At 37.5% G+C, this 24,431-nt stretch overlaps 1 protein-coding gene across 1 annotated transcript; it reads left to right on the top strand.

Moving 5' to 3' along the window:
• Positions 1-3,657: 3,657 nt before the first annotated feature.
• LOC103695525 (signal recognition particle 54 kDa protein 2) lies at positions 3,658-24,163 on the top strand. The gene is made up of 9 exons (XM_008776885.4): positions 3,658-4,052; positions 10,244-10,343; positions 11,266-11,419; positions 15,306-15,456; positions 15,545-15,693; positions 18,767-18,867; positions 18,945-19,102; positions 23,080-23,194; positions 23,449-24,163. Exons 1-9 carry the CDS (start codon positions 3,822-3,824, stop codon positions 23,772-23,774), a joined length of 1,485 nt encoding a protein of 494 aa, XP_008775107.1. The 5' UTR covers positions 3,658-3,821; the 3' UTR covers positions 23,775-24,163.
• The last annotated feature ends 268 nt before the right edge of the window (positions 24,164-24,431 follow it).

Raw genomic sequence — 24,431 nt, 5'->3', positions numbered from 1 at the left:
TACTGGCACAGAACGGAGAGGTAGGAAGGTCAGACATTGTTGCAACGAGAGATGGTATAGGACAACATTATAGCAGGATGCTATAAGATGACCCATGTCCGGCATAGTCATCCATCTGTCATATGGTGGACAATCATCATAATATGATAATGCATGAGTGATCTCAGCAATCGTCCCTTCCACACCATATAATGTGCGATAGTGGTCCGAATGACATTGCAACTCTTGCAATAAATCCTTCCTAACACGCACCCAGTCATCTTCTCCAAATCCCAGTAAGTCAGCTATTGCCCTAAATCCGCAATTCCCATCAGCTTTTACATCCTTGATATGCTGGATGTATGGTCTCAAGGCAGAAGGAATAGCATCAATATAGATAATGGGCGTATGTGACTGGGCTCTAGTACGAAAAACCTGCAAATAATATCAAATGATAGAAAATATGTAACAATGGCAGAAATATCCAAATAGTTATCCGTCTCAGCACATCCCGTACCGGCACGGCACGGCACGTCCCGACATGTCCCGTATCGGCACATCTCGGCACGGCACGTACCGACATGTCCCGTATCGGCACATCTCGGCACGGCACATCCCGTATCGGCACATCTCGGCACGGCACATCCCGTATCGGCACATCTCGGCATGGCACGTCCCGACATGTCCCGTATCGGCACATCTCGGCACGGCACGTCCCGACATGTCCCGTATCGGCACATCACATACCGGCACGGCACGGACCGTTCCGTAGACGTTGTGATACCTATTGTAAGGAAATAAATATTTGGTACTTACCTTTTGCTTGGGCCGCCTCTTTTGAATCTGAGTAGATGGATTGCGGATGGTAACTTTCTCAACACCAGGTGAATAACTATCCTGTCCAGATAGAACCAACTCAAACGCAGACGGGTCACGTTGAGTAGACGTATCAACCTTCATTGAAGCGCGCCCACGTGAACCGGTCTTCCGTTTTGCAGGCTCTAAAAGAGGTGTACTATCTGGACTTGCAATCTCTCGTAACTTCTTGATCATCTGCAATTGAGAAGCCCCATCTAACTTCTTGAATCGTAGCGCAATCAAATCTAACTCTGCATCACAACTCAACTGAATTGGCTGCACGGGGGAGTAGGCAGAATATCAAGTTTCCTCCAATGAGGATCTATGCAGTCGAGAGGAATGGGCCGACCTTCCACCCTGTACCGCGCAATCTGGTGAGCACATGGTATACCATGTGTGCGTCGAATAGCGCACCCACAATTTGAATCATCAAACCCAACTGAATTGGCTCGTTTCGATTGGGCGAGGACATGATTTAATGCACTTATAGATATGAAACCTCGCAACTCTTTGAATTCAGCTGGCTTGAAGTTGTGCTGCACTACCAATAAACTCTTCTCCAATGAGGCTTTAACGGAGCTGTGCTGCAACTCAATCAATCCATGTATTCTAGTCCAAGATGACTCGAAACTTCCTTGGCTTGATCCAAGCTGCTTTTTGAGCTTTGCATGTGCACTCTCGACCCTAGTAAACAAATGAAAGTTAGATATAACAATTGAGGCAAATTAAAATTAAATGAGTCTTTATTTGTGATACCTATTTGTCGTCACATTTCCGTAGTGCCTGCATGTATCCGTCCACGCCGCAACAAATCTTTCCTTGTATTTGCTCAGCCAAGTATCTGACACATACTGTAGTGCATCTGGATAGGTACCGAACTCTCTCTGCAGTGCACTCCAGCGATCATTATACTCGTCTTCCGTGGAGGACAGCACTAGTACATTCCAACTCATAATAAATTTATCCCATTTCTCCTTCAATTCGAAAATTTTTTTGCACTTGGCCAAAACATTCCTACTAATATGCCATCTACATAATAAATGTCTAGCAGTAGGAAATACTCTATGAATTGCATTCATCAAAGCCAAGTCTCTATCTGTAACAATCAACTCAGGCAAAACATCATCAGCTATGACACTGCGCAATCTCTCTAATGCCCAAGTATAGCTTTCTTCCCGCTCAGAATTTAAGTATACAAAAGCAATTGAAAATGTCATGTCAGTAGATGTCACCCCCACAATCTCTAAGAGCGGAAGACGATACCTATTCGTCTTGTACGTGCAATCCATTATCAACACACGGAGAAATGCACGGAACAAATCAATGCTGCCAGGGTGTGCCCAAAATAAGTCATGCACAACATCCGTATTAGTACAATTCCTATGCCACTCAATATATTTAGCCTCTGATAATTTACCTAATAGATGTTGCATTTCAGACCTTCCGGCTTTCTCTACAACCTTAAACCGTTGACGTACATTGTAGATAGTCTTGATAGTCGTAACATTGAGGGCATCTCTTTCCTTCAATGTGGATAATATGTCCTTTGGACGAACCAAACTCTTCGACATATCCACTAACAATTCCGTCTCCTGCTCAGATAATCTCCCTGCATATGAGTGCCCCTCCAGATTCTCTGCAGCGGGATGATTGTGCACTCCACATACGACCAGTAATATCCAATCATCCGCAGTATCCAATTTCTTTCCTCTTAATGCAAAAGGGCATCCACACTTCTTTGTCCCACAGGCAGTCTTTATTCGCTTTTCTTTTTTGGTTCGGTACGTCCCACCCCTCTCACAACCTAACGTAATTCTGGGTTTCTTAGAAATGGTACCTGCATCGGATGATTTGATTACAACAACAAAACCATTTCGCCTCCCAGCTTCACGACACCAATTACACAAGTCCTCTCTACTCTTGAAGATCTATACATTAAACAATTTATGTAAGTACACAGTTGTAAAAATAGCTCGCTAAACTAATACAAAATTGCACAATACATTATAATACCTCGTAAGTTGTAAATTCGCTTGTGTAATCCAGTACAAATTCTGATCCAATTATACTCGATTCGGTTGTAGCATAGCCCTACATATAAAATAATTTATCACCAAGAATTAATGAATCAGAGGATCTGTTCGGCACAAAATTCAGCAAGACACGCGATTTGGCACCAGAAGCCTTCTGTTCGGCTGCACAGTGCCGAACAGAAGGCTTCTGTTCGGCTGCACAGAGCCGGACAGAACCCTTCTGTTCGGCTGCACAGTGCCGGACAGAAGCCTTCTGTTTGGCACTATGCAGCCGAACAGAAGGCTTCTGTTCGGTTGAGGGTTGCCGAACAGAAGGCTTCTGTTCGGCACTGTTCAGCCGAACAGAAGCCTTTTGTTCGGCGATCCAGTGCCGAACGGAGCACGAACCGTGAAAAAAAAAAATTTCGAAACAAGGTGGAACACGTACCTTTGCGGCCGATTCTTCGTCCCAAATCACTAGTTGCTTGTCCATGCTTCGAATGGGGCTTAAATCTCCTTCAAAGATCGCCTAAACGATGTAAATGGATCGAGGGGTTTAAGGGGAGTTTGAGGGGTGTTTTTTTTTTTTCTTTTCAAAACGAAACGGAGGAGGAGGAGGGGGGTGTACTGAGAAAATTTCAAGGGCAATATGGTAATTACACAAAAGGTTAGTTTGGGTATTTTTTTTTTGGTTTTTGGGGGGTGTCCTTAGCAATAGGGGGGGTGTATATAGAACCCCCCGGACCAAAAACGGACTACAGCTGCAAGTCGGCAATAAATAAGAGAGGTACACTCTAATCATAATAATCACGCGCATCGCACGTGACAATTATTTGCGTGTAAGCGAGCAGCGCTCCGAAGCCCCCCACCCTTCCTGCTTCCCACGTTCCTCCGCCTCCCCTCGGGCATCCTCCTTCGAAACTCCGATCGGAAAAGAAAAAACCCAAATCCGAGCTCCAGAGGTGGGCAAAGATGGTTCTCGCGCAGCTGGGCGGGAGCATCTCCCGGGCGTTGCAGCATATGAGCAACGCGACGATCATCGATGAGAAGGTGCTGAGCGAGTGCCTGAACGAGATCTCGCGGGCGCTGCTGCAGGCTGATGTCCAGTTCAAGATGGTCCGCGACATGCAGGCCAACATCAAGCGTATCGTCAACCTTGATGACCTCGCCGCCGGCCACAACAAGCGCCGCATCATCCAGCAGGTACGCTTTGTCCCCATTCCTATTCTTATATTTAATTATTGTCCTCGTTCCCCAAAATTTTATCCCCTCAATCCCTCTGTAATCCTTGCGAAATTCGATTTAGTTTTATTCCGAGTTTGATGTCTCTTTTACATCTTTGTACGCCGTTCTTGATATCCAAAATTGAATAATTTCGTATGCTGAGTCTGGAATTCGAAGTTGAAATATTGGTCAACCAGATAGATGTACCGCAGTTTACTGATGAAGTGAAAAAGATCCCTTTTTTGTTTTCTTTTTCTTTTGGGAATAGGGTGTACGGATTATGTTGAGGTGTTTGTTTGGAACTGTAACTCGTTTTGGGTGATGGGATATGTTACTTTGCTGCAATTTGAACGGTTTCGATCATGATTCTTTCGGCTGAATATGACTTCTAGGAAGGAAAAGGAGGGCGAATAACTTTTTGTATCAGATTGAGAAAGATAAAGGAAGGAGAGGTGTATAGTTCTAATTGAGTACGGTATCAAGAAGAAGAATGTCATAATTACACTGGGTCTCCCATGATTTCTTTTATTTAGAACTTCAGATTTAAAAAATTAAAAGAATTAATGGCTTGCCAAAAAGGAATCGTGACCTGGAAGGGTTTTTTTTGGGAGATAGTCTGAAATTGGGGATTACAAGAGGTGATGTTCTTGCAGCACTTCTTCATAATGGCTTTTCATAACAAACATTCATGATATGAGTTAGGCATGCTTTGCTGTCAATTATTGTTAAATAAATATGGCAATCTGATTTACTTGAAGATTAGACCTGAGTTTGATTAGTTTTGTCAAATAAGGGAAGGAGAAAGGATAAGGTCATTGGTCGAGGTCATGACCAAGGTTAGGAAGATAATTACATGGGATTTTCTATGAATTGCCAAAGATAACCAGAACATAAATTCAAAATTTCAGATCAGGAATTTATGAGAGATAATGGTCTATTAAGAACACCATTGTCAACCCTTTTGATCTATGCTTTTCCATAATTTGGAAGGATTATAACATGTCTAAGTTTTCTAAAAAAGCAGGAGCAGAATACAATTACTATGGTGCAAGGTTAATCACTAAAGGGGAAAGAAGGAAAAAAAGACAATCCTACTTTTTCTCTCTCAATTCGTAGATCTACAAGCTTTTAATTGAAGCATTTAGCAATTGACTAAATTCTTTAGTGCATTCTAAGAGACAATTCTAAACATAATTTGCCAAAAAACTTATGAGTGAAATATTCTAGCTGATGTCAGGAAAATGTTACACCATATTACAAGCCATACCAAGTTACACCATATTACAAGCCTTCTTGAACTTGTTAATTTGGCTACTTTTTAATATTTCAGGCCTTCTGTGAGCTTGGCTCTTTGAATGCCTAAGCATTTAGTATGTTGGTGGTCTTTTATCTCCATCATGGACCCTATAAAAAATTTAGTCCAATTTTTGAGATCCTGTCTTACTCTATCAAACTTGTGTCGGACCTAGGTCCATGGACAGCACTAGACTAATAAGGGAGTTAAGGGATACATGATTCCTGGGATCTTTTTTTTTTTTTTTTGGTTGGGTGGGGGTGGGGGGTGGGGGGTTGGGGGGGGGGGGGGGGGGGAGGGGGGCACTAGATGGGATCTGCTTAGCTTAAGTTTAAAGTATCAATATGACAGAACATTTTCAGGTTGAGATTATGAAGCTTGACGATGTTGAATGGAGAGACATGCTAAGATAAAGAAGAGTAAGAGTGAACAGAAAAGGATTGGTTTAACGGGTTTTTGGATCCTCATGCATTGGTATCTCTTTCCCACCATAAACATTCTTTGATGATTTTCCATGAAGAAATCCAATCTAGTCTATCTGATTTGCGAGAAGCAATGACATCTTTTAGAAACTTTGATGTGGCTCTACATCTGCCATCCACCTTTTCTTTGTGTAGTCATCTTATATGCTTCTAGTAGCACACCTAAGAAAAGTGATGCACACCCAACACAAGTGATGCCTAGCCCTTATGTTAGTCATGGGAAGATAAAAGATATCCTTGCAATGCACATTGGATGGAAAATCCTCCACAAACAGACATTTTTGTGCATGAACTCAGAAGATAACACTGCTCATTTGAGTCAAGGGACACAATTTGTTTATTGAAAATTATGTGAATTTTGCTGTCCACGTTGGTTCTCAAACCTCAGCTTCTTTATCCTTACATGATGCCTTCTTGGATGTCGTGTTAGATGTTATTCCTCCTTGTGGTTTTCATATTGCTATTATGTCATATAGTTAGAACAGGCCAATTGCTAACATCATACAATATTTAGTCCAAACTCATGCCTTGTTTTCTTGACATCATGATCAATTCAGATTCATACCTCGTCTTATTTCTTTAGTTGGTTCTCCACCGATTCTTTCTCTTAAGTGCTATGAAAACAAATAGTACTACTTTGATTTTAAGAGATGCACTCTCTTGGTTTGTTCTCTCTTTCTCTCCCTCTAGTATAAGTATTCTCTTGTCAGTTCGGCGTACCGAGACTTTGTATGCCCCATATTGAGTCTTCGTTTATTACCAATTTGGTACGGTATGCCTGGTACGGAGCAGTATACACTGGTATGGTGAATCTTGTTTCTCATTCTTTCTGCGAAATAAGCAAGAGCCTCATGTTGTGTTTGGCATCGTACTTTTCTTTTCAAAAAAAAAAACTGAAACAGGAATTCTCTTTTTATTTTTTTCAGATTTTTTACAACAAAAACCATGTGTGGTTCACTCCTTTTTTTCCCCCTTAAACAATGGGATTTTTTTGGAGGGGAAGAGGAGGAGAGGCAACCATGAAGGTGAATGGGTTCGCCAGTAAGGGACAATGAAGGGCGGGGGAGATAGGCTGACGACATGGCCAGAGACAAGGGAGAGCTTGGTGTTGGGCGGAGAGGCGGCCAAGGAAGCAGCAAAGGGAGAGGGAGGGGGGATGGGGTTGGCAACACGGCTAGGAATGAGGGATAGCTCAGCGTTGAGCGGAGAGGTGGCAAGCGAAACTTAAGGAGCCGACACTATTGGGTAAGAGTGATGGGGTAGAGCATGAGGTCGGGCAGAAGAAGAGGGGTTGAGAGGAGAGGGTTGAAACCCACTTTTAGAAAAAAGAGAAAGTGAAAATTTTTTGCTTCCACTTTTTCCAAAAATAATGGAAGTTGTTTATAAAAATCAGAAACATGATAGCCAAACATGTTTTCTGCGTTAGATTCCATGTTTCTGCTAAAAAAATAGGGAAAAAAAGTGCCAAACATGGCCTTAATCTTCATCTTTTTAGGATTTTTAGGTTCATGAACAAATGGATCTTTCTTCATCCTCCAAGTTGGCTTCATCAATGTTTTTCCTCACAAAATCAGATACTTGCCTTTTCAGGACCACTAACATGGATGAGTTCTAAAAAGGCACCATCTTTCTTCTAATGATAATGAAACATGGCATATTGTTCTTGCAACTTCTTAATAGCTTCAAAACAAAACCATGATATTTATTTGACATGCTTTGATGTCTGTTATTGTTAAATGGATATGTTAATCTAATTCACTTGAAGATTATACTTGACTAAATTATTTCTTGAGAAACAAGGGAAAAAGTGAGGATAGGATTATTGGTCAAGGCCATAATAAAGGCTAGGAAGATAATTACATGGGTCCTACTATGTATTGCCAGAGAAAACTAGAACATATATTCAAAATTTCAGATAGAAAATATATGAGAGATAATGGTCTTTCATAAACATCATGGCCAACCAATATGATTTATATTTTTCTGGAATGTTGAATAAGGGTTCTAGCATATCTAAGTTTTCTGAAAAGAAGGTTGTAATTGCAATTACTGTGATGCAGGTTGATCACCCAAGATAACTAGAAAAAAGGGAACAAAGTAACCCTGTTTTTTCTTTTCTCTAAATTAATATATCTACAAGCTTTTCGCTAAAGCATTTAGCAACCAACTAAATTCTTTACATTCTAATAAACAATCCTAACCATAATTTAGTCAAATATTGAACACAAAATAATTATCTCACTTCGGTTTGGGCTGAGCCATGCTAATTTAGTTTCTGGCCAGCTACCAGGCTTGACTTGAGAATTAGTTGGCTGCTAAATCTGGATTTGGATAGGTCTTATGGGCTACAAACTCCTTCCCAAGGTTATTGAAAAATGGGCTGGGTGGGCTGGGCCTAATTTTCTTAGGTCTAGTTTATGATGAGTCTTTGAACAATGATGAAGTAGATGAAATGATACAGATGGATAGGACAGATGTCATCGATATCCTTTTTATGGACCCAATGGAGATTGAGTCTGCTAGGGAGAGGAGGGCCTGGTTCCATGATTCACTTGGAGTCTTAGGGTTTGTTTGGTTGTAGCCTATGTTACTTCAGCACTTCATTTTTTAGGGTTTTGGAAGCATCTGCACTTCTGGACACCTGGACACAACAGGACAATCCACTTTGAAGTAATTGGAAAAAACTACCAACATTTCGTATGTCTAGAGTGACTTTTAGTCTCAAGTGCTGGATACTTTAAGTGAAGTGCTGTTATCATGTCTTTTATATAGAGTAAAATCATAGTTATCTGGACACTGTAGTTAGTATCATTATATATATATATATATATATTGTGTAAAGTTATTGGGTTATTATCAGTTTAAGTATCTGAACATAGCTTAAGTAACCTTAAATCTATTGAAAGAACTTGTAAAGTCATGGCTATTTCATTATTTTGTTTGTCAGATGGCATTTCTCTTTCTCTCTCTCTGTCTCTCCTTTCCCGTTTCTCTTTCTTAATCCAAGACACACACACACACTAGGCTGCGATGCCTGACACTATGGGATAGTTAGACACTTGAGACCTGTTCCAAGTTTCCAGGTAATACTAGTTGCAGATTTTACTAAAACATGTTTATATAAAACATAAAATGAATGAGTTTTACAAACATGCTTGTTTACTTCCTGCAAAGCTAGTTTTGTACAAATTGGCAAGTCATAAGACTCGAAAATGAGTATTTCTCTTTCTCTCTCTCTATCTCTCCTTTCCCGTTTCTCCTTCTTAATCCAAGACACACACACACACACACACTAGGCTGCAATGTCTGACACTATGGGATAGTTAGACACTTGAGACCTGTTCCAAGTTTCCAGGTAACACTAGTTGTCAGGTTTTACTAAAACATGTTTATATAAAACATAAAATGAATGAGTTTTATAAACATGCTTGTTTACTTCCTGCAAAGCTAGTTTTGTACAAATTGGCAAGTCATAAGACTCGAAAATGAGTATTTCTTTGAGAAAAGGGCCTCCTTGTTTTTTATATAACCTATTCTAGAGAAAATCATGTTTATTATTATTTGTCTTAAGAAACCTCACAGACAACCAAACAGCCTCCAAGAATTTAATTTACCACTTGATTGGTGAGTTTTGTGGATAACTATGGAACCTAAGCAACAAAGTTAATGCGGTATTTGTTGATTATGCAAGGAGAAAGAAACATTTTTTATCTGCTCTTTCATTATGATTTTACTATGAGGATGAATTATTGATTTTTTTTCCAGGATCCAGCACCTTGTTTCTGTTGAATGCGTATGTGGAGAAATGGTTGATTGCTTCAATAATATTACACTAGTTTGTGAGAAGTTTTTTGTTTGTTTGGCCCACTTGTTATATGATTTGGGGTTGGAGGAGAAAAAACTAAGGAATTCTTGAAGACACTAAGATGTGTCTAGTTGGAACTTATGTTTAGTAGTGATCGGACTTGCTTTTGTGGATCTTGATTGGCTGCTGTCATCGCTAGCTGGTTCTTCTTTTGATTCATTTTATTTATCTGTGATATATTTTTTACTTGTGACTGGGAATGATTTCTGTTAACTTCTTCTCCTTTTCGGATAGGACTATTCTTCTTCATGCTTCTAATAATTATTTTTACCATGTCTCCTCCTGTCATACTCCCCTGAACCATTAAAGGTTATAATATTGTTTAAGAGCTCACAATTCCACAAATAAGCAAATCATTAGTAACCCTTTCTGTGAACCTATTTTTCTGTGAAGATTTGTTGCTAATATGGCATTTTACGTATCTTGTATTGTGCTATCCCCGTTTATCTTTGTTGCTTCCGAATATGATTTGTTTTATGTTCATTTCACCTGCTATATTGTAGTAAATTTCAGAGTCGTTTCTTCTCAGGCTATCTTTAATGAACTTTGCAAAATGTTGGATCCTGGAAAGCCTTCCTTCACACCCAAGAAGGGAAAGACGAGTGTGATCATGTTTGTGGGTTTGCAAGGTAAATTACTTGGCAATCATCCAGACACACTGCATCATCATTATAGTGGAGTGGTGGTTATACCACTAAATATTTCAGATAAAATTTTATACTTAACTTCTTAAATTTCCAATCAAAATAAAAAAAAAAAGAATACCTAAGCACCCATCAGGTGTAAATGCTGGCACCCTAAAAGTAGAAGACATGACAGACCTCCGGAGTTCCTCTTTACGAAATCTTTGAATCTGTGATTGCCAGGAAGATGATACATTTTGGCCATGAGTTCTCAAGTTGGTGGTCATGTCAGAAAAATTGTGCACTACAACTTTTTGAAAACTGAATTCTTGATAATTTCTATATTCTCTTTGTTCCATAATGTCCATAAAAACAACATACAATATCATTCTTCAAATCTTTAAACCCCTTGCTTGAAACATCATGTCCCCTAATTTCCACATGCTTGAGGGTGTAGCCTACTTAGCTCTATATATCCTTCATTGTGAATGTTCATCCGAGAAGGAGGTGACTTTGTAAATAATGCCATTTTGTTTAAAGTATCACCATTTTTACATATTATAAGATTTATCTATATGAAGTCTGTTTGCATTTTCGCTGTATTCTTCAATATAGATACCATTTTCAATCTCTTGCAAAACTTTTTAATATCTATATTTAGACATCAACACATTAATAAGCAAAAGCTACATTATAGTGCTCATTGTTAATAAAATGTGACATGATAAATATTCTGAATATTATTATTTTAAATTAAACAAGGTTAAGTTATAATTCTTTATTTCGCAAATATTTTTTTCTAAACCTAATTTCCCATGATTGTTACTTTCAGTTCTTAAACTTGACTTTATTTGCTGATTCTTGTTTTATTTTTTCACTTTCTCTGATTGCATCACTTCTTGCTTTGCTCTCAATATTGTGTATCCAGGTTCTGGAAAGACCACAACTTGTACCAAATATGCATATTATCATCAAAAGAAGGGATGGAAACCTGCACTGGTTTGTGCAGATACATTCAGAGCTGGTGCTTTTGATCAATTAAAGCAAAATGCAACTAAAGCTAGGATTCCTTTTTATGGAAGGTATTAGTTATTCTACTTTATTTGTAATATGTGCAAGCTATATGCTCTATATGTTGAACGACAGAATCAGGTTGGATTTGTTGCATGCTGATGATAGTTCTCTAATGCCTTACTGAGTACAATGTTCAACATGTCAAGAAAATAATGAATACTTGCAAGTTAGAGTCGTCTTATATTGTTCTTTTGTGTGATCTTGGTATATAGTTGCATTTGAATACATGTTTGATTCATGTTGGAGAATCAAAATAATGAATACTTGCAATTTTAAATTGCATATATTAAAGAAATATAGGAACTAATGTAGTAAAAGCAATTTTTAAATTAATCAGAGGACATATAATTGCTAAAAGAAAAAGTTTCATGCAATAATAATTTAAACCGAAGGGCTTGTTTGGTTTGCGGGAGGTATTTTTCCTCCTAGGAATATAATTCCTGGGAAGTAGATTTCTAGAAAAAGGATGCCTAGGAAAGTACTTCTGGCATGTTTGGTTGACCATGGAAAAGTGACAAATTTCCAAAGTGCTTATGTTTGGTTGACCATCCATTTTTCTGGGAAAGTTATGTATAGGGCTCGTTTGGTTCGCGGAAAAAGAAGGGGGGAAAAGTGTGGTCAACGGGAAAGTAATGAGATGCCTCTTGTTTGGTTGGAGTTTTCAGAGGAGAGAGACAGAAAAGTTGTATTTCCATGGGAATATGATTCTCACATTTCATGGAAAAGTCTTTTCCATGAGAAACATGGAAAAGTTACTTTTCCATGAGATGGAAATCACTCCATTTTTACTTTTTTCCAAAAAGGCTCTTCAACATTAAAGAAGCATTAAAGAGGCATTAAAGACCTAATTTTTATCAAGGGCATAATAGGAATTATACATAACTTTTCTAGGAAAGTGGATGACCAACCAAACATAAGTACTTTGGAAATTTGTTACTTTCCCATGGTCAATCAAACATGCCAAAAGTACTTTCCTACATATCCTCTTCCTAGGCATTTGTTTCCTAGGAATCATATTCCTAGGAAAGAAAATGCTTCCCGCGAGCCAAACGAGCCCATAATTCCTATTATACCCTTAATAAAAATTAGGTCTTTAATGCCTTTTTAATGCTTCTTTAATGCTGAAGGATCTTTTTAGGAAAAAATAAAAATGGAGTGATTTCTGCCTCATGGGAAAGTAACTTTCCCATGTCTCTCATGAGAAAGACTTTTCCATGAAATATGGAAATCATATTCCCAGGAGAATACAATTTTTCCATCTTTCTCCTTTGAAAACTCCAACCAAACAAGAGGCATCTCATTACTTTTCCGTTGACCACATTTTTCCCCCTTCTTTTTCCGCGAACCAAACGAGCTCGAAAGGAATTGCGAGTAGTTGCTTCAGAAACACATCTGTTGTTAAGGAAAACTTGAAGAACAACAATTCAATTTTCGCTGAGGTGTGGTCCCATGTATGCAATGAGATAATTCTTAGCGGGCTTCAGCTTTTCAGTCTTGACAGAGAGAGTTTAGAGTCTTATTGTGTTCATTATATGCTTTGGACAGAAGGTGCTGCATTGCTAATTCTGTTGTAATATTGAGCTGTCATACACACTAGTGTCTAATTTACCACCCGAGTGATTGAGCCTTTTGTTGCTAGCAAGGTTCGCTATCTTGGTACTGGACCTTGTACCGGTGCCACATTAGCACAGTATCGGTATGGTATGAATGAGATTTTTTTGGTATACCGAGTATCGGTACGCCATCCATATTGGGTATTGGTACCGAACCGGTACGGTACGGTACGCTCTGTATCGTCTGGTTTGGGTCGGTACGATATACCATGGTTACTAGGCTACCGCTCCTGCCTTTTGGTATATTTAATTATTCAAGATGGATATTGACAGTGCTTTTCAGCTGGACTATTTAACATATGATGTGCTTTCTCTTCATATAGAGTCGAAGGATGACCTGAATTGAGTGCCGATAAGGTAGAACTACCTAACAACCTATTGGCTATTTATGCTTGATAAGCCTCTCTTACATGCAAAGTTGCTGTGGTTACAAATTTGGGTACTAGTTTATAGGTCTTTAGCATGATTGAGAGCTAATTTCATAATGTTTTCGAAGCCTTGTAGACAATACGAGGACTGAAGGTGGGTTGGGCTTGGGTTGGCTTTTCCTTGGATGACCAAGGCCCAAACTACTGCTAGGCTTCAGATTGGGCCTAAATGAAGAACTTCTACAAAGTCAGGCCTGAGCCTAGCCCAGAGCCCCAAATCCTAGGTTGAGCCTGACTAGGACTCAAACTAGCTTGATTATGTTGCAATTTGCAACAAAAGAATGGAATGTCGCTGAATTGATGGTGATGGGGAGGATGGGGTTTTCACACGGCAAGATAGTGTTTGTGTCTGGGAGAGTAAGGTGGAGATGATGGGGATAGGGGGTTTTCATGCAGTGGGCATTGTCATTACCCAATGATGGTGGTTAGATTGGTGTTGGTTGGAGGTTGTTTGCTTGAAGGAGGGAACAATGGTTTGATCTCCTCGAGTAGATGAAGGAAACTGGTGCTAACATTCGAAACTCCATGTGCCATTAGCCACAAACACGAAATTGCCAAATCTCAGTCCAAAGTGCAGCCTGACAGGCATTGTTCTGTTTTCGCCCGTTGCCAACCCTGAAAAGACCTTGAATTGATAGCCTAATATACATAAGTTTTATTGGTTATGGCTATTTCTATTGCTACTTTTCTCCATGCACAAATCTAAGAGATTTTGTAGGCATGTACTTGATGCACATAAATGACCAGAAAATCATCAGTTGTCATCAAAGATTTAACTAGAAGTGCCTTGATTTTGAGATGCCTTCTTATAATTATTGTTATATTTGGAATGCAAAGTAGTTTACAACTTCCAGAGAAAGGTACAAATTATGTCAAATGCTTGACTCTGTCATCATTAACCACCTCCATAAATCTTCAGCTAAGTGTAATTTCATGAATCAACAGTTGTATCTTCTCTAGAAGATAGGAGTGACTCATGTAACAGTTTGTCTGACATATGAAACTTGGAGGTATGTGGTGAAATTTTCAAAATCTTATTCCCTCATGCCATGTGAGTTGGCAGTTTGTTCTGACTGGATTACTATAGATAAGAACTGCTGTGTCAAGTTGTCTTATGCTTTACCCTCTAGCCAAGCAGCATTATAACTGGAGGCTATCAGCTTTTGGGCTTTACTTTCCTTTGTCCTAGTATGTACATCAGCTGAAGTCCCGGTTTATTTATCAGTGATACGGGACCTTCTTCAGTTCTCCTATATAAAATAATATTATATCTGAGATCCTAATTAGGCCCATACAAGTGCTGTATGCATGGAGAATAAAATTTCACCATTTTTTAAAAAACTAAAGTGTCTCAGAGCTCTGTAAAGCTATCCATAATTGTATATTTAAAATATCTTATAATTTGATGAAAACTGTCATGGCAAAATATCACAGTTTATGGTTTCTGTGCATGAATATTTGTTGATAGCACATGGCTGATGGCCGAAGTTGGAATAAAACCTACCCCAAATGGATGAGAAAAAGTTTACTACTTTATTTTAAGTTTACCACTCATGGTTTTGCCCTGCTTTTGTTTCTATTTCTGTGGCAGTGAGCAAATCATGTTAAAATGGCACATGTAGTTGGACTATAAACTGCACATACTTTCGACCATGCAAACTTTCTTCTTCTTCTTCTTCTTCTTCTTCTTTTACTTTCCCCTTGTTTTTCTGAATTATATATGAGTACTATCAATTGCATGATTTTGCTTCAAATTGGAATCAGGTCAGTAGTCCTGCAACAAAGCTATAATACTCTTGGGGTCACATCACTTTGTGTTTGAGTTACCTATGATAGGTCACTTGTTTCTACAGCTACACGGAATCAGATCCTGTAAAAATTGCTGTTGAGGGTGTGGAAAGATTTAAGAAAGAAAACTGCGATCTAATTATTGTGGATACAAGTGGACGGCACAAACAGGAAGCTGCACTCTTTGAGGAAATGCGTCAAGTCTCAGAAGCAACGGTACACCTGTCATTACCTCCAAGTATACCCACTCAAATTTTATAGTATGCTGGCCGAAGTGCACTAACTTTCTTGCTTCTTGTCTCAGAAACCCGATCTTGTGATATTTGTCATGGACAGTAGTATTGGCCAAGCTGCATTTGATCAAGCACAAGCTTTTAAACAAAGTGTTGCAGTTGGAGCTGTAATTGTTACGAAAATGGACGGTCATGCAAAAGGTGGTGGTGCACTTAGCGCGTAAGTGCAGTTGATTATACTTGAACAGTGATTCACTATCTGGTTGCCTCATCTTCACTTTTTCATTGTCTTCAGAAAAAAATGACGCTTCATATATTTGTATGCTCATGCTTGCATGCCTGCACATGTACTCTACAACTCTTGATGGTTTAGTCATAGTTATATTCAGACCTTGTTTGTCTGCGGAAATATCTTGAATGCTGATTCCGGATGTTCTTGAAAGGATTCTAAAGCCAACTTTCAGAATATGTTTCCCAAAAAGATGAAATTCGCTGTGCTGTAAGCCTGTAACTTAGTTGCAATTTGTACATACATTTAAAGAATTGTAATAGTTCATCTTATGTATAACAAGACAGGACCATAATAATCCTCTTTTAATATATTGTGCTTGGGGTGGTTCGTTGATTAAATTCATATGGCTCCTAGGGTGGAAAATGGGTTGGATAAAATCTGATCTTATGTATTTTTGTATCGGATTCGGATCGGATTTGGATAGAAATTCTGGTATTTGATCCGATTTAGATACGAATTCAGATATCTACTTGAAAATCTTGCTGGATCCTGATCCTAAATCGGATTTTAAAGAATTTTTGGATTTGGATTCAGTAAAAAATTTTCTAAAACAAACTGTAACACTTAAAAAATTGGATTTTAAAGATTTTTGGATTCATATCTGGTAAAAAAATTCCTAAAATAAACTATAACACTCAGAAATTTGGATTTTAAAAATTTTTTGGATTCGGGTCCAATAAAAAGTTCTCTAAAATAAACTGTGATACTCAGAATTCGAACCAGTGACTTTTCACTTAGATGACAAGCACTAGACCACCAGTTTATGATATGCATTTCTATTTTATATAAGTAGTTTATTTCACTTATTTATATTATTCAGGTCATTAAATAATCCTTTGATTTATATTGTGATATTTCATTATTCTTATAAAAATAAATCCTTCTCTTTTTAATGAAAAATGGAAAATGAATTTTATTTTATTATTTATGATATTTTCCAAATTTTATTGTTAAAAATATTTAAAAATATTAACAACTTCTATGTATTCCCATTTTTGCATATAATTTTTTTTCGTACAAGCTATTAAGAAATAGATAATTCAATATTAATTTTTGTTTATGATGTAATTAAAGAGGTAATAATGGTATTTGATACAAAAGGTTTATTAATATTTTATATTATATTTTATCTTAAACAATTTCTTGATTTTAATATTTTAATATAAACCCATTCGGATGGGTGATCTGGACCCTTGACCACGTCGGTCTCCATGCGGGTTTAATAACTGTGCATTACATAAAAAGAGGGAGAGGAAGGCGGCGAGTAGAGAAGGGGGAGAGGTAGCATAAAAAGAGGGAAAGGGGCATGCCTCTATCCCGATTTGACCAATTTCGCTTTTTTTTTTCTATTTTTTGCTATAGCAGAACATGGAGGAGTTAACAGGGGGTTAGCACTCTGAGATGCACACGGAATCTTGTGGCTAGGGAGTTAGTAGGGTGGGGCCCCAAATTTAGTTGGCTAAACCCAGTTTACCTCTATATATATGTATACACACACACATATACGTACATATATATGTGTTTATATATGTGCGTTCTTCATTATTTTTAAAAGATTAAAGCATATCAAATTTAAATTAATTATAGATGCTTAGATTAGTAAAATATTTTTTAATGATTTGTAAATGACGAGTTGTTGTTTGTTTTTGAGGCGAGAATTTGGTAAAAGCAACACTATTCATTTTATAAGAGTTGATATTAACATGAGATCATGTGAAAGATAATATTAATTTTTGTCACCCTTTTTTATTAAGAACAACTGAATTATCTTTACTGAATTTTGTTCATTTTTATTGAATTTTTTTAAGTGTATATCCTCCTAAATATGCATAATTGCATGAATATCCTTGCATGAAGATTTCTTTTTGCGCGTCTACATGTAAGGGTATTTCTGTCATTTTAAATTTAAATCATTTATTTTTTAACGGCGTTAGATGGTATAGGTACATATATAAAAAAAGAAAGGAAAAAAGAGGTAGACATGCAAAATAAGTATTTTATGAGGGTTATGAGGGTATTCATACAAATTTGTATATTATGGAGGCTATACATGCAAAAAATCCTATAATTTATAACCGCTTCCATATATACATACATACGTACATACATGCATGCCTACATACCTATGACATACATGCATAAAATCTATATACATATATATTTATGTATGTTTGGGTGCACATGCGCTTTATTTGTGTGCATGTCATCTTGTGATAAACTTGTGCCACAATTTTAAGGTCATGCAAGTTGAATGCCCATAAGTAGCATGATAATCTAGTACTGTATGGATGCAAGCTCGTACAAGCAGCGACTTTCCATCCGTAATGAGCATGCAAGTAATTCATCCTACTAATCTATCCCGGAAAGAATGGAAAAACAAATAAAACCGGAGTTTTAATCCAAAATAAGCATGAAGGTAACTCACCCTGCTAACCTATGCCAGGAAAGAAAAAAGAAAAGGAAACAACATGCTTGTCCTTGAGGAGGCATTCTTTTTGATGGGTCAATGGTCATCTAGGAAGTATGATAACAACTGATGCAGAATGATTAGTGATGATTCTTGAGTTTGCAATGAAAAATGAGAACCAACCTTGATAAAGAAGTGGGACTCATATTCTAAGGAGGAAATTATATCTCTGTTAAAGAGGTTAATAAGAGTAGATGGTAACTTAAAAGGAGTCAATGGGCTACTTATAAAATAACAAATGATAAACTGCTTGGTGGTTTTGTAAATGTTAACTATGGAGAATAAATTATATTGGATGAAAAATAAAGGCAATGATTCTATTCGACTGATGCCATCTGATAACTACCAAGTAGATCTCTTTTATTTGCTATTTGCTTATCTTATTTATTTTCTTTGTTCTTCTACATTTAACTTTTCATTTTGAGTTAATAGTTTCTTTTTTTGAGATACATGGGTTTTATTTTTACTAATAATGTATAATCAGAGGCTAATCGTTTAGCTAAAATATTATATTATGCCTTGTATTATGTGCAGGGTTGCAGCCACTAAAAGTCCAGTGATATTTATTGGAACAGGAGAGCACATAGACGAGTTTGAAGTTTTTGATGTCAAACCATTTGTTAGCCGTCTTTTAGGTCCGCTACGACTGCTGTTTATATTGCAATCTTTACATTTTGCTGGTTAACATACTCATGGGCGGTGCTATTTCTAGGCATGGGTGACTGGTCCGGATTTATGGACAAAATTCATGAAGTTGTACCTACTGACCAACAGCCCGAGCTTCTGCAAAAGCTCTCAGAAGGAAGCTTTACTCTACGACTTATGTATGAGCAATTCCAGAACATACTCAAGATGGGTCCTATAGGCCAGGTTCAACTGTGCTATTTCTGCCTTTTACGGTCTCTATGAAAATAATGCTTCTCTCTTCTTTATACTGCATTGCTCTTCTATGAGTTGTTGATTATCTTATTTGAGCATCATGAGGAATTGTGTGTGTGCATGTGTGTATGGTGCTGCTAATTTGTTCCCAGGGAACATCCAGTTTGATTGTTCCTGGAAGATTTCCCATAAAAATTGAACTTTCTATAGGTAACTATGGTAATTTTCCATGCCGACATCGCATGATATTTTATAGGATTTTTTGCATGTATACTCTCCTAAATATATGAAATTGCATGAATACCTTCGTAAAATTACTATCTGCATGCATATCCTTCTTTTTTTTTTCTTTTTTCTATGTGCCAGTACCATCTAATGTTGCTAAAAAATAAACGGCTTAAAACTAAAATGACTGAAATACCTGTAGGGGTAGATATGCAAAAAAAAAAGTTATACTGGTATACACGTAAATAGCAACTTTATGAGGGTATTCATGCCAAAAAATATATTTAAAAAGAGATCAAAACTTGGTTGGTACTTGCTAAGTCTTTTATGATTCAGTTGGATTGACAAATCAAAAAAAGATTGAGCTACCTTGCTAATTTTCTTTTTTAATATCATGACTCGGTCAAGTTGAAATATTAGGTGATCATTTTGGTAATGCTATTCTCCATTTGATTTTGATATAATTATTATTATTGAATCTATGACATCTATATCTTCTTCATTATTTTTAAAAAATTATAGTAAATCAAATTTAAATTAATTATAGATGTTTAGATTAGTAAAATATTTTTTAGTGATTTGTAAATGTTGAGTTATTGTTTGTTTTTGAGGTGAGAATTTGGTAAAAGCAACATGATTCATTTTATAAGAGTTGATATTAACATGAGATCATATGACATGATAATATTAATTTTTTTTGTCACCTTTTTTAATTAAGAACAACTGAATTATCTTTACTGAATTTTGTTCATTTTTATTGGATTTTTTAAGTGTAATACCCATCTAAATATGCGTAAATGCAATTGCAAAGTTGCTATTTACATGTGTATCCTTATAAAGTTTTCTTTTGCACGTCTACCTATAAGGGTATTTCAGTCATTTCAAAATTAAATCGTTTATTTTTTAACGGCGTGTTAGATGGTATAAGTATATATATATATATATATAAAGAAGAGTATACATGGAAATAACAATTTTATGAGGGTATTCATATAATTTTGTATATGTTGGAGGGTATATATGCAAAAAATCCTATTTTATAATATCATGAGATATTCGAAAGATTCACGGATCTGGTCACTGGGTGCTGGCGCTCGTGCCCCTTTCTCTTTCTTCTTCCCACCTCTCCACTTCAAGCTTCAACCAAATCCTTCTTCCTCTCTCCTTCATTCCTTTCCCCACCAGCCAAACCTACCCTGACTCAGCCTGCCACCTTTCAATACAACCCAAGCCATCTTTCCTCTTGCCTCTCTTTGTTCTCGTAATTTTTCCATGCCGACATCTCATGATATTTGATAATATCATTAGATATCTGAAAGATTCACAGTCCTGGTCACTGCATGCTAGTGTTTGTGCCCTTTTCTCTTTCTTCCTCCCACCTCTCCACTTCAAGCTTCAACCAAATCCTCCTTCGTCCTCTCTCCTTCATTCTTCTTCCCACCAGCCAAACCCATCTTGACTCTTCTTGCTACCTTCCAATACAACCCAATCCATCTTTCCTCTTGCCTCTCTCCGTTCTCTCATCAAACACTAACAGGCTAACCCTCCTTGTTGCCTCTCCCTCCCCCTCTCTCTCCTCCTCCCTCCCTCCCTCTCATCCCCTTCTTTCTCAAACTACCCACCTCCATCTCTTCTCCCACCGCATATTACTCTCATCAGCCCTTTGTTTAGTATTTTATATTCAAACTACCCACCTTTTCTAATATTACAATCACGCGGTCATAATCACACCATTTAACAGCATGTCTTGGGAAAAATATTTATCTTATATGTGCAAATGCTACAATTTGGAAATTCAAATTCTAGTCCCAAGTGATCAAATTTAATGAGGCTCTGCTCAGGTTAGCGTCCAACTCAGCACAAACAGCTTCAGAAGATTCCTAAAAAGTCACCTTCAGAAGAGGCAGATGTTTAGCTTTTAGTTTGTGATCTTTGCTCAATCCATGTATTCCTACTTCAAGTATGGTGTGGATCAAAGATACATAGATCGAAATGAGTCAAGAGCATAGACCCCCAAAAGATAATTATGTAGGATGTATTGGTTCACACTGATCAAAATATTGTGAACAAAACCTCATCATTGCACATTATACTTGTAAGCTCAGTTCATTTGTGACTTCAGACTAAGCAAGAGGCTGTTCAAAATAATCACTCACATCAGTCCTAGAGAATGTTGATACCTCACCCACCATAACTATTTGAATTTATTTGAGGATGTGGGATTTGGAGAGGAATTAATATTGTTAAACTAAAAAAAGTGGTAAGTTGTTTGCCCCTAGATTTTCAAACTATCTCACATTTCTTTCTGGGTGGTATTGTCTCAATTTCTGGACATCTCATTGAACACGTTGATTGAATTTTGGTTTTGGAAGTACAGAAATGTTGACTCAGCTTCGTTAGTTTTCTTTCCTATGACAACACTAGTAACATGGCACAAGGTGGGGAGGGGGAGGTGGGGTTGGGAGCATAGCATTCTTTGATTGAGTTGCATATTTGCAATCTTACCATACTCTCCTGAGTGAAAAATTTATATAAGAATAGCTTATTGATCTCGATTGTTGAAACAAAACGCTTGAAATATAGACGAAGAAAGAAAATTCATAGTTTAATCTTATACAACACCAAACTTGAAATCTTATGCATTAAAAGCAATAACCAATAAACACGAGCATTCCTATGATTTATATGAGCAGTAATTTGGTGAATTCCACTACTGTCCAATAATAACCCCACTCCCAAATAAGTTGCCGGAACATACAGATTTTCCAGTGGAGTGATAGATTTAGCATACCACAACACCACCAGTCAGCAGAGATAGAATGACCTAGCAAATGACCAAAATTCCATCACTCCCTTGGAAAAATATGCTTCATCATATGGATAAGAGAATATGATTTTCTTAAAGCAAGCATGAGGGCAAACCCATTTAGGATTATCGGAACCTGTGGTTTGCGTTGCTGATATTGGATACTAGGGACAACATTGAAGGTAGAGTTCAAAACAATGGCTGTTGGGTTCTCTCAAGTCAAACTTTAGCCTGGATGGGAAGGAAGGAGTTTTGGAAACTGCTGGTATCTTAATCTGGGGAGGCAGAGTGAGCCTAGTAGTGATGATGGTGCTGGCTCCTCCATTTAGGCACTCATCCGGTTGGAGATGCTGGTGGAGCTACCTATGATGTTGTGGTAGAGAAGGGGGAAAAATAAAAGCAACAACGATGGTGGGATTTAGATGGAAGGTTGAAGGAGTATAGGCAAAAGGGTGGAGAAGAGATCTTAGGGCCCTTTCAGATATCTTATGTTATATTGAAAAATCTCATGAGATATTAGAAAATTATCCATGGGAAATTAAATTTTCAGGGTCTTTGTGTCATTATGCACAAGGAACAACTAAATTGGATATACCCTAGGAACAAATTAGCCACTCCTATATCTATATATCTATCTATCTATATATATATATATATATATATATATATATATATATATATATATATATATATATATATATATATATATATTGAGTTTCACAACTCGCCCGAGGTAGGTTAGTTCTATTTCTCGATGGGGCTCGGAAGGGATATAACTCAATGGTAGAGTGTCACTTTGACAAGATGGAAGTCATCAGTCTGACTTGTTTTCACAGCCTGTAGTTTTGTGCTCTCTCTCTCCTCTCTCTTTCTATCTCTCTCTCTCTTTTCTTTTTTTTGTTGGGAAAACTTTTTTCACTTCTAGTTTTGTGAGCAGGTCTTCTCGATGTTACCTGGATTTAGCGCAGAATTGATGCCAAAAGGTCATGAAAAGGAAAGTCAGGCTAAGATCAAGCGCTATATGACAATGATGGATTCCATGACAAATGCAGGTAATTGTGGTCCTTGTAGGAAGCTACATAGAATTAATATTTGGATCAAAAATGATGACATTATGCTACTCAGAAGATTCCCTCGAGGAAACCACATTAGTTTCCTTAGTAATCCATACCAACAGATGGGTTGATTCACTAACCAGTTTTGCCATAGCTTGGTCATTTGGAATCCTTGCAACATGAGAATGCACTATATGTAACTTTGATTTACACATGGAGTGATGATGTCTTCTGACATTGCATCAATGCAGAGCTGGACAGCACGAATCCAAAGCTCATGAATGAGTCACGGATCATACGGATAGCGAGGGGTTCAGGCAGGCCTGTCAAGGATGTCATGGATATGCTGGAGGAATACAAGCGCCTTGCCAAGATTTGGAGTAAGATGAAGGGGCTCAAAATCCCAAAGAAAGGTGAAATGAGTGCGCTGTCCCGAAATATGAATGTCCAACACATGAGCAAAGTCCTTCCCCCTCAGTTGCTGAAGCAAGTTGGTGGAGTTGGTGGCCTACAAAGTTTGATGAAGCAGATGGGCTCGAAAGACATGACGGGCGGGATGTTCGGAGGGGACAGATAGTTAATTCAGCTGCATCGACACGTTTTGACATGAAATCAGCTGTGATGCCAAGAATGACTTCCAGGCGAGTTTTCTACAGAGATGTCAAATTTGTTCAATATCTGGATGTACATCTAGCTTATCTAGCGATGGTTCAATGAATTCTGCTGCACTGGAGTGGTTACCAGGGATTTACCTTGGGCTTTGTAATTAGGTGGAGCCAGGAAACTGTATGTTATTGTAACAAAGTTGTTTTAGTGGTTTCTGCTACCTCAAGTAGTTTTATAGGGAAATTTGTTGAATCAGGATGTAACTTAATAAAAGTTTAGCTGAAATAGTTGCATGGTGTTCAGTAGTTTTTGGTGGTACAACAACATAATAAGAGACTTGAGTAAATCGTTGTTTCATTCTTTGATGGTTGTTGGCGAAACTGGATTGTTAGGGTTATGTGGTTATGTTCTAGCCTAACCTGAATCAAACCCAACTTGAACCAATCTAACCTAACCTAAGCCAAATCAATATATAAATGTACAAATAGTTTGTATTTATATTTTCATACAGACATATATGATTATGTAGTTATGTATTTAGACTTACTAAATTATATGAAACTGTATTTCTAAAATTGATTGATGAATGCTTGATTGATAAATAGTTGATAACTCCAACAAATTAATT

Source organism: Phoenix dactylifera, unplaced genomic scaffold, assembly GCF_009389715.1.
Source record: "Phoenix dactylifera cultivar Barhee BC4 unplaced genomic scaffold, palm_55x_up_171113_PBpolish2nd_filt_p 000304F, whole genome shotgun sequence".
NCBI classification, from domain to species: domain Eukaryota; kingdom Viridiplantae; phylum Streptophyta; class Magnoliopsida; order Arecales; family Arecaceae; genus Phoenix; species Phoenix dactylifera.
Note: the sequence above shows the minus strand (reverse complement) of the source record. Positions and strands in the feature narration are given on the sequence as shown.

Bases quoted from the DNA above. Each gene is read 5' to 3' on its own strand.
- LOC103695525 (XM_008776885.4), top strand. From the start codon at position 3,822: ATGGTTCTCGCGCAGCTGGGCGGGAGCATCTCCCGGGCGTTGCAGCAT. The intron at 10,344-11,265 runs GTAAATTACTTG...TTGTGTATCCAG, and splicing joins CATGTTTGTGGGTTTGCAAG to GTTCTGGAAAGACCACAACT. The intron at 23,195-23,448 runs GTAATTGTGGTC...GCATCAATGCAG, and splicing joins GGATTCCATGACAAATGCAG to AGCTGGACAGCACGAATCCA.